Source organism: Babylonia areolata, chromosome 18 (assembly GCF_041734735.1).
Source record: "Babylonia areolata isolate BAREFJ2019XMU chromosome 18, ASM4173473v1, whole genome shotgun sequence".
Taxonomy (NCBI): Eukaryota; Metazoa; Mollusca; class Gastropoda; order Neogastropoda; family Buccinidae; genus Babylonia; species Babylonia areolata.
Window position 1 is genome coordinate 56238396 of NC_134893.1, and position 15357 is coordinate 56253752.

Here is a 15357-nt window from a genome sequence, read left to right on the forward strand (position 1 = left end):
TCTCAGTTCGTATTAACGAGACCTAGAAAATCAACGAGAGGTCAAGAGATTTCCCATTAAGGAAAATCTATTTACAGTAGACTACAGTGACAGTTTCCTTTTTGCAAATTTTGTCACTTGCATAAAGCCATAACTTTTGCACGCCTTCATTGTTTGAACGGTCACACCTCGTTTTGAACGCATGCGTACTTTTTTTTTACTTGCCTTGACCTTTGTTGGCATTACCGTCGCGTATATAAATAGCCGACGATTGGCTCCTCCAAACCAGAATTGGCAGCCATCTATGAGGAAGCTGGTCCGAGTCGACAGGAACATCGTGCGAAGTTTTGTTTCAGCACTATGGCGAAACCAAGAGTTTATTTCGATATAACAATCGGCGGTCAACCCACTGGAAGGATTGTTATGGAGGTGAGATTGATTCTTAATGTCAGTCTGTGGGGCGGAAAATCTCTCATAAGTTGATGCAATTTTCGTCATCATTAAGAAAGATTCCACAATCACTGGGGTTAAAGTAGAAGGGAAAAAAATCATGACATTTTCCTCTTTTCGTTGCACTTTCACACGTTTTCTTCCATGTCTGATCAGTCCCCTACTCTCGACACCAGAATTTTACGCCCAGACAAGCAGATTGAAGCAAATCCTGTTTGGGCATAAAATCGCGTCATACCCTCTCAGCGCGGCTGAGTGACAAGACGCGGGGGAGAGGTAGAGGCGACTGCGGCCAACATACCCTGTTTTGCTGTAGTCTGGGCAGCTGTTTGGGACCGGTTAAAGTTGCCAACGCTTCTCTCCTATGTTTTCAAACGCGGTCGCGTTGATGGTGGACACCATTGAGCTGAAAGGGAAGGCGTGGCAGCCGCGATAATATAAACAGGCCGCCAGGAGGCAGGTGGCGAACATTTCATTGCTGGACAGTAGTTGAGTACAGACATTTTCAGCGAAATGGTTCGTCATTGTTCGGCAATAAACTGCAAAAACAAGGACGGGAAAGAGGCCAGAAAAAAATGGACTGACATTCCACAAGTGAGTACTTATTGTTTAATTATAATTTAACTCTCTATCTCACTCTTTTTCTCTCTCTCTCTTAGTCTTGACCATGATAATAAAGATGATAGCGACTGGTGATATAAAAAGAAGAAGGAGAAAAAAGATTAAGAAGAAGAAGAAGAAGAAAGTAGTAATAGTAGTAGTACTAATGATGATAATAATAATGATAATAATAATTAAAGCAACAGATAGTTGTCTTTAAAAATGTTTATTTTCTTTGTGTGATGGACTTTGATACTGATCATGTAAGATACTGTCAGTTACCCTCTGATGGCGTTATATGATTCGCTTTTCTGCAACGACTGATTCATGAAACTGTGTTATATTTGCATATTGCCTTCCAGTCGGCCAGATATGCTTAGGAGATGGACTGCCAACATGAGACGAGAGGAGCCAAATGGGCGACCGCGGCATCCCACCAATGCCACTAGATTGTGTTCTGTTCACTTCACATCCGATAGTTTTGATCGCACTGGTCAAACAGTCAGGCTGAACTCGGAAGCTGTACCCACACATTTCCAGTTCCCAGAGCACTTGCCTCAGGTACTCTCTCTCTCTCTCTCTCTCTCTCTCAAGTACAATATACGGCTGTACACATTTCTACACATTACAAGTACAGTGTGTGTGTGTGTGTGTGTGTGTGTGTGTGTGTGTGTGTGTGTGTGATATCTATAGAAAGAAAACGATTCGTGAGGTTTTGGAAATTTAGTCTATATTATCTGAATAGCATTGTGTGTGTTTTGCGTGTGTGCAACATTCTTCCCCAAGGACTAGCAAAACAGCGAAGAGAGCTGCCCTGCCACACCAGACAAGTACACCTGATGTGCCCTCAACATCCTCTGCAGAGGTTGTGTCAGCTGAACACAGCTACTTCACTCAACATTCTCCGAAGAAATTGAAGAGAATGCTCAACGAGACCGCCGACCGGCTTGAAGAAACCCACAAGCAACTGAAACTGAAGAAAACCAAGAAACAACGGCTATAGAAGAAGGCCAATCACCTGTCAGCTGTAGCTGATTCCCTACAGCAGGAAGGCCTCATTTCTGATAAGTGTGCAGAAATCCTGGAGAAATCTTTCAGTGGGCTGTCCAGGGATGTAATGCAGTGTATCCTGCAAAAAAAGAGAACGCCAATGCTAAATGTAGTCCATATAGCGAAGAGCTGAAGGCTTTTGCCATGACGCTCCACTTCTACTCTGCAAAGGCATATGTTTATGTCCGGGAAACAATTGACCTTGCTCTTCCATCACCTCGGCATCTGAGGGCATGGTACGCAAAAGTAACAGCAATTTTCAAACAAAGCCTACAGCCGAGACTACGATTCAACCAACGATGAGAAAAAAGAAAATGTTATCTCACAATGCATAAAGGTAATCGTCAAGAAAACATCAGTGTACAGCCGAGAAAGATACCTGGCCCACTACAACACTGAACAACACCGACACCCATCGGGACAACGATTCCCTTTGACTACAGCTCCGATACCAAACGGACCACAGCATTGAACACCTGTCTACCACCAATTAATGACAACTGCGGACATCTGTCCAGAACAACTTGACCATAACGGCGTCACGCCGATAGGTCGTTAAACTCATCTCTAACGTAAAATCGCCATTTCTTCTTGAGCTCCTCATTTTTTTAATGTATATTTTTAACGCGAAAATTTGTCATTATATTATGATATGAATAATGCGCATTTACCTGGTTTTCAGCTTTTTTCTTTCACTGCATTTTCATAGTTTTATTCACAAATTTGTACACGGCAAGTCATGTACAACCCAACTACTGGACGTGATGGACCTATGGTTGGACACAGATTTTGGATGAGGAAGGCTCGGTAAATGTTGTCACATGGATTTTCAATAGACGTTCGACAATGTGCCCCATGGGAGATTCTGAAAACAGTAGTACATGGGAGAAGATGAACTTGAACTTGAAATTGAAAAAATCAGTGTTTAGGCTTTCTGGCCTTTACACGGTCCATAACTTTCTACTGTTACTGTGGCATGCGTGGGTAGCAGATTGCCAACATACCAGTAGAGACAAACTGGATAAAGGCAGTAAATCTAGTGGTGCAACACTTAGTGATATAAGATTAATTCCTCTTGCTGTGGAGAAGAAATTACAAGAGTTGAATAGTAATATTATAAGGCTCAAGGACCAGATAAGATTCCACCTGAAGTTGTGAAAGAGGTTAGCAGGGAGTTATCTAAACCACTGTGTCAGCTTTTTGATAAATCACTAGAAACTGGTATACTTCCAAAAAGATTGGAAAAGCGCTGAAGTAACAGCAATTTTCAAAAAGGCTAGAAAATCAGATGCAAGTAATTATAGACCAGTAAGCTTAGTCAACCTGTATTGTATGTAAGGTGCTGGAGTCTGTTATAAGACATGCCATAGTAGACCATTTTACTGATAATAATTTATATGCAGAATGTCAGCATGGCTTCAGAAAAAGACGTGTAACTCAGCTACTCAAAGTTATGGAAGACCTTACCAGTTTAATGGATGATAATCAACCAGTTGATATTGTTTATCTTGATTTCAAGAAGGCATTTGATTCTGTCCCGCATAAACGACCCTCCAATCATTTGATATCCAGGGTGGTGTATTTCAGTGGATACGCAGCTTTTTACAAGGCCGTTCACAAAGGGTATGTGTTGGTACATGTTTATCAAGTAAACTTGATGTTCTTAGTGGCATCCCACAAGGCAGTATTCTGGTCCCTATCCTATTTACAATACTTATTAATGATCTGCCAGATGAAATTAAAAGCTTATTATTTGTAAAGTATTTGCTGAGGACACTAAAATTTACAATAAAGTGGTTGATAATAATGTCATTCAAAAAGATCTAAAGATGTTGCAAGAATGGTCTGATACATTGAACCTAACATATCAGAATGTAAGGCCATGCACATTGGCGAACAACAACAACAACAAAAACAAACAACCAACAACAACAACAACAACAAAAACCACCAAAAACAACAACAACAAAACAAAACAAAAAAACCAAAAAACCAAAAAAACAACAAGAACAACAAGAACAACAAACAAAAAACAAAAAAAGAAAAAAAGCAAACAAAAAAAAAAAGTAAAAAAAAACCCCCAACAAACAAACAAACAAACAAACAAAAAAACCACACAAAAACACACACACACACACACACACACACCCACCCACCCCCCACCTGGTTATGACTATACTATAAATCTTGATAATCATGTTCAAACTATGGATGTGTGTAAAGAAGAAAAAGATCTAGGAGTGACGTTTGATGTCAAACTTTCCTTTGGGCTTCACATTCAGAGTAATAAATAAAGCTAACCAAATGATTGGAATCATTAAGAGAGTTTTCAGTTTAAAGATAATGTTACCCTTTTGAAATTATATAAGGCTTTTGTTTGGAATATGGTAATGTTGTGTGGTATCCTACATGGAAATATAAACCAATAGCTATTGAAAATGTTCAAAGGAGAGCTACTATTGTGTACTGAAATGTTGAAGGAATGTCAGAATATGTCATATTGTGAAGAAAGATTACAGTATTTAACTGGCACTCTCTGAAGGGACGTAGAATTTGGGGCGATTTCATACAGACTTACAAAATTATTAACAACACTGAGGACATTGATACTAACAACTTTTTTACTCTTCGCCAATCAAGCCTAACAAGAAATTCCAAAGGAAAAATATTTGTTCAACCATTTTGCACCAACAAAAGAAAATATAACTTTTTTGCTTCGTGTTAACATGAGGAACTTACTACCACCTTCAGTTACATTTGCAAAGGATACTAACAGCTTTAAGAACTTTCCCAGTTCCTGGACTGCGATCCAAAGTGTGGCAACATGTTTTATGAATAAATAATAAATTCTTTGATATTTCTAAATGAGACATGCAATGCAGACCAACAAAGATGATACAAAGAGGGGACGTTAATATGCTGCAAGGACTAAAGGTAAAAATGCCGGTCCCAGTTGCTACTACTACTACTACTAAGGGAAAAGTACTGCTCTGGATCCAGGATTTCCTTAGAGCTCAGTTGCAACAGGCCAAGGTGACCAGTGGAATCCCCCAGGGAAGTGCTCTTGGACCCATGTTATTTGTCTTGTTTTTCAACAACGTGCCTGATAATGTTCACAAAATAGTGATGAAGAAGGAGCAGCAGGTGCCTTTCAAGAGGACCTTGATAGACTAGAGAAATAGTCTACGGAATGACTCAGTATGTTCCATCCAGAAAAGTGCCACGTCTTGAAACTAGGCAATAAGAAATCAGAGACTCCCTATTACATGACTGAAAAATAAAGATGAAGAGAACTGTACCATACCTTTGACAGATAGTGAGATTGAGAAGGGTCTTGGGGTATATCACTATATGTGGACAGCAAACTAAGTTTAAGACCAAGAGATCATGTAGAAGAGGCTACTACCAAGGTAAACTGAACAGATGGAATGACTGGAAGAACAGTTGACCACATCGCAGAGGACTTCTTTATACAGCTTTTCAAAACCCTTGTAACTCAGACACTTTCTAGAATACGGCCATTCATTTTGGCAGCCCCATCTGATAACATACGCTGTTAGGTGGAAGATTTGCAGCATTATAATAATAATAATAATAATAATGGTACTTATATAGCGCTGAATCTTGTGCATAAACAAATCTAAGCGCTTTCGCACCAGTCATTCTCACGCACGCATAACTCTAAAACTGGAGAAATTAAAGACAAGGAAGAGGCAGGGAAGGGAGGCTATTTTGGGAAGAGGTGGGTTTTAAGGCCAGACTTGAAAGAGCTGAGTGTGGAGACTTGACGAAGCGAAAGAGGAAGTTCATTCCAATTGCAAGGTCCAGAGACAGAGAAAGAACGGCGGCCAACAGTCGACAGTTTGAATCTGGGTATGCGTAAGTGGAGTGGATCCGAAGCTGATCGTAGTGAGCGAGATGGAGTGTAGAGGTGAAGGCAGCCACAGAGATAGGAAGGGGCTGATTTGTGAATACATTTGTAGCATAGAGTGCTGATCTTGTACTTTATTCGGTGTGAGACAGGGAGCCAGTGGAGATGTTGCAAAAGAGGAGTGGTGTGCTCAGATCTTTTCTTTCTGAGGACGAGTCGGGCAGCAGAATTTTGTATGCGCTGAAGGGACTGAATGGAAGAAGCAGGCAAACCAGACAATAGAGAGTTGCAGTAGTCAAGGCGAGAGAGAATGAGAGAAACGACAAGTCTAGATGTTGCGTCAATGGACAGATATTTCCGGATGGAACTGATGCGCCGCAGTTGACAGTAGCAGGATTGACATGTCTGATTGATAAATTTTTGCATGGACAGTGTGTTGTCAAGGACAACGCCGAGGTTCCTGACTGAACTGGACAGAGGGATGGATGTACTGCCAAGTTTGATTGTATTAGTTGTAATGGAAGAAAGTTTTTGTTTAGTTCCTATGATCATTGCTTCAGTTTTGTCCACGTTCAATTGTAACTTATTTAGAGTCATCCAATTTTGAATATCCAGGAAGCAGTTAGATGTTTCTTGCAAGAGCGACAACAGTTTTTCAGGTGTATCACTCTTCTGGAGTTGAGTGTCATCAGCATAAGAATGATGACTGACATTATGACGGTTGATAATTTCAGCGAGAGGAGCAGTGTACAGTGTGAAGAGCACTGGGCCTCAAACAGATCCCTGTGGGACTCCATGTTCAATTTTAACGGGTTCAGACTGGAAATTATCAACAATGACAGACTGGAATCGATCAGTGAGATAAGATTTGAACCAGTTTAGAACAGTGCCGTTGATACCAAATGTAAAATGAAGACGGGATTGAATGGTCTATCGTGTCAAAGGCGGCTGACAAGTCGAGAAGAGTGAGAAGGGAGATCTGTCCAGGCATTGAGCAACGAAATTCATTGCCTCCTGGAAGGACAAGCCATACTCTGAGAGACTAGAAATCCTGTCACTGCTCAGCCATGAGCACTGACGGAAACATGGCGACATGATCGACTTATACAAGTTCATTCATGGTTTTTACAAGACTCGGGGACTTCAGATAGCACGCTCTGATAGTAGGGATGTCAGGGGGAATAGTCTTAAGCTGAGCAAATGTCACTGTAGACAGAATGTAAGAAGCTCCATAACAGAACGAGTTGTAAACCCATGGAATAGTTTGCCAGACAGTCATAACGGCACCAATAGTTTCAACCTTTCAGAAAATATTAATAAACAAAGACTGGTAACTCTCTCCATACAAAAGGTACACAACATGTGTTAATGCTACCGATTCAGCCAGAACACAGGTTAATAAAAAGTACATTGGAACAAACCTAGACACTTCCTCAAAAAAGGAAGCTCCAGGCTTGTCCTTATAACAATCATTTGACATGTGCATACAGCAGCAATGACAGAAGAAATGTGCAAATACAAATTGGTCTTTAATTCAAGACTGGCATAGCCTTTTAAAAATTAATCTGAATATGCTAAACAGAATGTACGAACAATACAGAACAAACACATGGTTGCCTCCATGGTTATTTGATTCCACATGACAGAATAACGAGGCAGTGTGAGTAAATGAGTGGTAACTCTCTCTTCAAGAAAACTGAAAAAACTCAACCGGGCCACCCAAACCTCACTGTACAATTCAGTGTGTTACACATAGGTAGTCCAAGCCTGCCACCAAAAGTGATTATTTTTTTTACCTACAGAATGACGAACAGGCCTACCCAGGCCTCAAGCATCTACATAGTTCAAGATGAAGTGTGGTGGGGCCAAATATAAGCTACATGCTTCCAGTTGCCGGAAGTTCTGGTTTGTTGTGTGTAGTTTATAAGAATCGGTTTGCACGCTCAGATGCCTCTTGAAACTGAAACCATCAAGTTGTGGTTAATACGGCCTCAGATTGTACAACCAAACAACAGAATTTTTCTAATGTTTTATTGTATGGTTGTCGTCTTGAAAAAAAGAAAGAAAAAAGAAAGCCCAGAACTGACATACCTGTTACCCTAATATTGGGGTCAGCCCGATACTCCCCCGTGTCGATACTCCCCCGCGTCAATACTCCCCCATGTCGATACTCCCTCTCACAAAGATACAAAAACAGTCAAATACAGATGTATGTATATATTTGTGACTGATAATGCTTTCTGTTTGATCAAAGATGTGTTGTGGAATGATGAATGTGTTCATCATGTTCTCTTCATTCGTCCGCCTTCAGAGTTGAGCAGCGACTTGTGTGTTGGGCCCGCTGTTGTGTGGACTCGCTGCCTTGTACACGGGCCGTGTTACACGGACTTAGACTTTTTCATCACGACTCAGTGTATCTGCGGGGAAACTCTCTCTCTCTCTCTCTCTCTCTCTCTCTCTCTCTCTCTCTCTCTCTCTTCGTCTCTCATTTTCTGTTTCTCTGTCTCTCCCCCTCTCTGTCTGTCTGTCTGTCTCTCTCTCTATCTGTCAGTTTCTCTCTCTCTCTCTCTCTCTCTCTCTCTCTCTCTCTCTCTCTCTCTCTCTCTCACACTCTCCGTCTCTCATTTTCTGTTTCTCTGTCTCTCCCCCTCTCTGCCACTCTCTGTGTCTCTGTCTCTGTCTGTCAGTTTCTCTCTCTCTCTCTGTGACTATCATTCTCTCTCTTTGTCAGTTTCTCTCTCTCTCTCTCTCTCTCTCTCTCTCTCTCTCTCTGTGTCTCTCTCTCTCACTCTCCGTCTCTCATTTTCTCTTTCCCTATCTCTCCCCCTCTCTGCCACTCTCTCTCTGTCTGTCTCTCTCTGTCAGTTTTTTTTCTTTCTCTGTCTCTCCCTGTCTGCCACACACACACACACTCTCTCTCTCTGTCTCCCCCTCTCTGCCACTCTCTCTTTCTCCCCCTTTGTCTGTCTCCCCATCTCTGCCACTCTGTCTCTCTCTGTCTCTTTCTCTGTCTCCCCCTCTCTGCCACTCTCTCTCTCTGTCTCCCCCTCTCTGCCACTCTCTCTCTCTCTCTGTCAGTTTCTCCCTCTATCTCTCTCACTCTCCGTCTCTCATTTTCTGTTTCTCTGTCTCTCCCCCTCTCTGTCACTCTCTCTCTCTGTCTCTCTCTGTGTTAGTTTCTTTCTCTCTCATTCTCTCTCTTCCCTCTGTCAGTTTCTCTTTCTCTCTCTCTCTCTCTCTCTCTCTCTCTCTCTCATTCTCTCTCTACCCCTGTCAGTCTCTCTCTCTCTCTCTCTCTCTCTCTCTCACTCTCCGTCTCTCATTTTCTGTTTCTCTGTCTCTCCCCCTCTCTACCACTCTCTCTTTCTCTCTGTCTCTCCCTGTCTGCCACACACACACACACACACACACACCTACTCTCTCTGTCTCCCCCTCTCTGCCACTCTCTCTCTGTGTCAGTCTCCCTATCTCTGCCACTCTCTCTGTCTCTCTGTCTCCCCATCTCTGCCACTCTCTCTGTCTCCCCATCTCTGCCACTCTCTCTCTCTCTTTCCGTCTGTCTCCCTCTCTCTGCCACTCTCTCTCTCTCTGCCCCCCCACCCCCTTTCTGCCATTCTCTCTCTCTATCTCTCATTCTTTCTCTCTCTCTGTCTCCCCCTCTCTGCCACTCTCTCTTTCCGTCTCTCATTTTCTGTTTATCTCTCCCCCAGCTCTGCCACTATCTCTCTCTCTCTCTTATTCTCGCTCTCTGTCAGTCTGTCTCTGCCCGCACACACACTTGATACACAAACATATACGTTGTGTGCATCCCGCTGACACACAGTAAATACATTATTCGGTGAACCCACACACACACACACACACACACACACACACACACACACACACACACACACACACACACACACACACACACATTCACACTGTTTCGCCGCGATATGAGATTCAGTATTGATGATGGCTTTAAAGTTAATCAGTGTAATTTGTCACAATTTACAAAGAAAACCAAGAAGGATGGAATAAGTTCTAACTGGAAAGAAAAATGCCACTGAAAAGAAATAGGTCAGTAACAGAATGCCTGTAACGCTATGGTACATTTTAGCTCTGGTCATTCTTGATAGTAAAAGACTGAGTGATATAATATGAAGCTCTACAAACCTAATCTTAGTCAAATAGGACACTTCTTTAATAACAACATACCATTTTTGTTGATCGCACACTTTCTCGACAATATGAAAACAGTGTCTTTTTTAATCATACTCTGGTATATTCATACCGTAAATCGTTTTTGGCAGACAAGTGTATTTGGATGGCAAATTTATAAAACTTTCGGGAAATCATTATGAACCCCCCTCCCGCCTGGGTAAGGGGTGTGTGTATGTGTGTGTGTGTGTGGGGGGGATGACCGGGGGGGTCGGGGTATGGTCACTTGAAGGTCTACCACCAATGACCGCTGACCACCAATGACCATTGCTGACCACTGACCGTTGCTGACCACCAGACCACCACTGGTCACTGACCAAGGCTGACCTGGGAGAACATAATGATGATGATGATGATGATGGAGTCTGCCGTCGGACCGACGGATGAGTAGGCAGGCAGGCTTATCTGTCGGTGTGTGTCCTCATATGGGAGAAGAGGCCGATTCTGGATGCGCAGCACTTCCCACAGGTGTTGCAAGGGAAAACGTCTCCAGAAGTTGAGCCCTGCTTCCTTCGCTCACGCTTCTCCTTAATGGCCAGCGTTCTCTTGTTTTCAAACGTCTTTATGACACAAGAGTACAGCATCCTCCAGCAAGAGCAGTCAAGGGTATCAGTTTCCCAGGAAGCGATGTCTATGTCACAGGCTTTGAGGTTTGTCTTCAAGGTGTCCTTGAAGCGCTTGCAGGGTCTTCCAAGTTCGCGGTGGCCTTCCTTCAGCTGGCCATACAAGAGCATCTTCGGGATCCTGCTGTCTGTCATGCGGACAACATAGCTGGCACTGGATCAGCAGGCTTTCGATGCTGGGCAGGCCGCTCCTCTCTAGGACCTGGAGGTTGGAGACCCTGTCTTGCCACTTTATGCCGAGGATCTTTCGTAGGCATCTCTAGTGAAACTGCTCAAGTTGTTGAATGTGACGGCGATACGTCGTCCATGTTTCACAACAGTACAACAAGGTGGTCAGCACAACAGTTCTGTAGGTTTTGATTTTGGTGCTGAGCCTGATGCCTTTGTTGTTCCACAGCCTGTTGTTGAGTCTGCCAAAGGCGGAGCTGGCCTTGGCGATGCGCAGCGTCACTTCTGCACCAAGGGCTCCATTGCTGCATAGGGTGCTGCCCAGGTAGCAAAACTTGTCGACTGACTTGATCTCTGTGTCATCGATCTTGATTGCAGGTGGGGGGAGGCACTGGTGTTCTGTGAGCTAGCTGGTTGATACATGGACTCGGTCTTGCTGAGGCTGATGGTGAGTCCAAAGCGCCTGCAGGCGGTTGAGAGCCTGTCCATAATGAACTGCATGTCCTCATGGGTGTGTGCAGCAAGTTATCAGCGAAGAGGAACTCTCTCAACATTGCCTCAAACACCCTAGACCTTGCGTGGAGTCGCCGCAAGTTGAAAGGTTTGCCATCTGTGCGAAACTGAATGTAGATGCCCCGGTCACAGTCTTGGAAGGTGTCAATCAGCATGGCAGAGAAGAGAATGGAGAACAGTGTGGGTGCCAGGACGCAGCCCTGCTTCACTCCATTTACCACAGGGAACGGATCTGACATGTCAGTATTTTCCTGTACTCTCGCCTGCATGCCATTGTGGAATGACGCAATCAGCTGGATTAGGCTCTCTGGGCAGCCGAACTTTAGGAGGATCTTCCACAGACCACGGTGGTTCACCGTGTCGAAGGCCTTAGTCAGGTCTACAAAGATCATGTCTTGGGGGTTTCTGCCTGGCTGGTTGGAGCTTGCGTGCAAGTCTGGTGTTACTGCGTACAAGGCGATGGTCTGACCAACAGACTGCTCTTCTTATGCAACGTGTACTGGAAACATCACCTCTGTCCCTCTGCCGGACAATCACACAGTCCAGCATGTGCCACTGCTTGGAGTGGGGGTGCATCCATGTGTTCTTGTACTTCTCCGCTTCTTGGAAGAGGGTGTTGGTGATGGTCAGTCCATGCTGCGCGCAGAGCGAGAGCAAAAGCAGTCCGTTGGTGTTGCACTTGCCAGTGCCGTGCTGTCCTAGGACTTTTGGCCACGAGGAGAAGTTCACGCCGACGCGGGCATTGAAATCCCCAAAGATGATTAGCCTGTCCTTTCTGTCTACTGCTGAAATGGTGTGGCTGAGCTCCTCGTAGAAGGCTTCTTTGATGTCATCAGGGTTGGTCATCGTAGGGGCATAGCAGCTGACGACTGTGGCGAAGCGATCCTCAGACAGCTTCAGACGCAGGGTCATCAGCCTGTCGTTTATCCCACGTGGAAGGCTGTCAAGCTGTCGTGCAAGTTTGGTTTGTATGGCAAAGCCCACGCCTGAGGTTCTTGGGGTGCCTTCTCGCTTCCCAATGCAGTAGAAGGTGTAGCCCCCTCCAACTTCCTCCAGCTGGGTTTCACCGGCAAACCTGGTTTCGCTCAGGGCTCCACCTGGTAGGAATCAAGCATTCTAGAATGAGCGCTGTGCGCCTTTCTGGTCTGTCGTCTTTGTCCCAAATGGTGCGAACATTCCAGGCACCCAGAGTCAGGGCATGACTCCTGGTTCTTTTCTTCTGTTGTTTTCAACTGCTAGTGTTGGATGTCCAAGTAGGTGCAGTTTCCTACTCGGCACTAGGTGAGGCAGGCTTTATTTGGGGATCCTTTTATTTCCCCTTCCCCGCGTGGGGAGAACAGTGCTGTCCCTAAAAGGGGCTGCTCTGACGCTGTGGGAGGATACGGGCGCCGTATTTGCCCCAGTCTACGGCGGACGACCATCACCCCACAGCCGCCTGCGTGCAAAGTCGTGACTAGGAACTGCCAGCAGCATCCTCTGCCTGTCCCCGTTACCACTTTTCCATCGCCGCAGGGCTTGGGAAAGCTGGGTGTTGAAGGGCTAGCTCGTCGTTCCGACATTAGCCTTGTTGCCTGATCAACACAGGTGAATTTTTTGTTAGTGAGGAGGTGTTGTGCAGTCCCTTCCCCACTCTCTCGCCTACCGACGCTCCGAGTCCCACAGGAACAGATACTGCCACGTGTAGAACGGCCTCGACAGGTGCAGGTTTTTTCTTCGGAGTTCCGTCTCCTAGGAGGACTTCCAGCCAAGGATAAGAGCTCCCCCTGCCCTTTGGTCATTCTCTTCCGCCTTCACAGCCGTTGGGAAAGGTTTCCTCCTCCGCCTGGTCTGTCGTTGGGAGACTTCACATGCGGCAGGTAGTACTGGGTTACACGGTACCAGTAGCAAGGGCTGTTCCCCTTACCTGACTAACGGGGGGAACATAGACATGCTTTCGAGCTTAGTTACTATTCAAATACATGGAATAGCTTCCCTACCCCACGCGCCCCGCAAAGCAAAACAAACGGTTGAAGTCATGAACTGTCAGTGAAAGAAATAAAGACGACAAATCAACGGTTACTAAATGAACGCTGAAATGTCGCCAAATCAAATGAAATGCCACCAATCCACTGATAAGTCGTCGACCGGCGACATTTTAACGGTTCTCTGACATGTTGAATAGGCGCCGATTACTGTTGTTTTATCGTCAGCGACACATCAGCGGTTAACTGAAAAGGTGACAATTCAGCACTTGACACCTTCCTTGCATATAATACTGTCGCGGGCGAAAATGTCATGTGCAGAAGTACGACAATATATGCAGTGGGGGTCTGCGAATATTGTCGCTGGCGACAATGACGTAATATCTCTCTTTGCCTGTGCCTCTGCATGTCTGATCTGTCTGTCTGTCTGCCTGTGTGTGTGTGTGTGTGTGTGTGTGTGTGTGTGTGTGTGTGTGTGTGTGGCTCTGTGTACCTGTTTTCTTGTTTAAAGCTAGCATATGTATCCTTCAGTACACCAGTGTATATATATATAAACTGGTTGTATCAAGTACCTTCGGTTTCGGCTTATGAATATCATAATTATGTTGTTGTTGTTTTTATTTACGCATGCAGGTGTGTGCGCGCGTGTGTGTATGTGTGTGTGTGGGTGGGTGGGTGTCTGTCCGATCTGTCTGTCTCTGTTTATCTCTGTGTGCGTGCGTGTGTGCGTGTGTGTGTGTGTAAGGGCGCGCTTGCGTGCCGCGCGCACGCGATCGCGCCCTATGTTATCTTATCTCTAACACTTTTATCTTTGCCGTCGTGTTTTCTCCGCCACTTGTCTGGGTCGTAAGACTTACAACTTTTGTGTCTGTTGTGCTCACTGTGTCGATGTGTGTGTGTGTGTGTGTGTGTGTGTGTGTGTGTGTGTGTGTGTGTGTGTGTGTGTCTGTGTGTCTCTCTGTGTGTGTAGTGTGTGTGTGTCTGTGTATGCTAGTGCGTGCATTTGAATTATGTATGTGAAAGTGTTATGGGTGTGCATGTGGGCAATGGGTATGCATGAGGGCGGGAGGGGGCGTCAGATGGTCCGTGTGTGTGTGTGTGTGTGTGTGTGTGTGATTGTGTGTGCGTTTGTGTGTGCGTGCGTGTGTGTGTGTGTGTGTGTGTGTGTGTGTGTGTGTGTGCGTGTGTGTGTATGAGTGTGTTCTCAAATGTAGGTCTTTGTCTTATGTGTGACGTCTCCTCGTCGGCCCCTTCACATCTGCATCTGGGATGGGGTGCTCCAAGATGTGGCCATAAAAGTGTCATAACAGTGGCTCATAAAAGTTTGGAAGTTTGTTTCAGGCTGCGGGGATCAAAGCATAGTGCGGCGGTTTGGCCGAAGGTGGTGAGGTGGGGGTGGGGGTGGGGGGTAAACTTTACGGGTTGGTGATAACATATCGAAGTCCAACAATGTATATATATATATGCGCGCGCGTGTGTGTTTGTGTGTGTGTGTGTGTGTGTGTGTGTGTGTGTGTGTGTGTGTGAAAATAATCAATAAAAATGAAACGAAAAAAAGGAAAGAAAAAAGAAAAGAAGAAAAAAAAAGAGGGACTGCAGGAAACTGAGGACATACATATATACTTTTTTAAGGGAGTGAATCTAGATTAGTATTGTCATATCACATAGTTATATTGAATGTGTAATATTTTTGTTTTATTTCCAGCTGCGATCTGATGTGGTTCCCAAAACAGCAGGTTAGTCAAGAATGTTGGATATTTTTGGTTTACTTGTACATGCGATGTGAGTCTATAATGCTGTTTTGCCTTTGGTATTTGTGTGTGTCTGTGATAAACTTATAGATTTATTTTCTTTGGAAGTTTTTTTCCTGCTGAGATGAAATATGGATACAGTTTCAATTTGTAGACTTTCTGACGTAAAGTATTTTCTGGATTCATTG

At 44.6% G+C, this 15357-nt stretch overlaps 1 protein-coding gene across 1 annotated transcript in view; it reads left to right on the forward strand.

Annotated features, from left to right (window-relative positions):
* The first annotated feature begins 276 nt into the window (after positions 1-276).
* Positions 277-15357, forward strand: part of LOC143292937 (peptidyl-prolyl cis-trans isomerase-like) — a 39128-nt gene continuing 24047 nt past the window's right edge. The window contains exons 1-2 of the mRNA XM_076603641.1: positions 277-408; positions 15124-15154. Of these exons, the coding sequence (XP_076459756.1) occupies positions 340-408; positions 15124-15154 (100 nt within the window). The 5' untranslated portion in view covers positions 277-339. The remainder of the gene's footprint in view (positions 409-15123; positions 15155-15357) is intronic.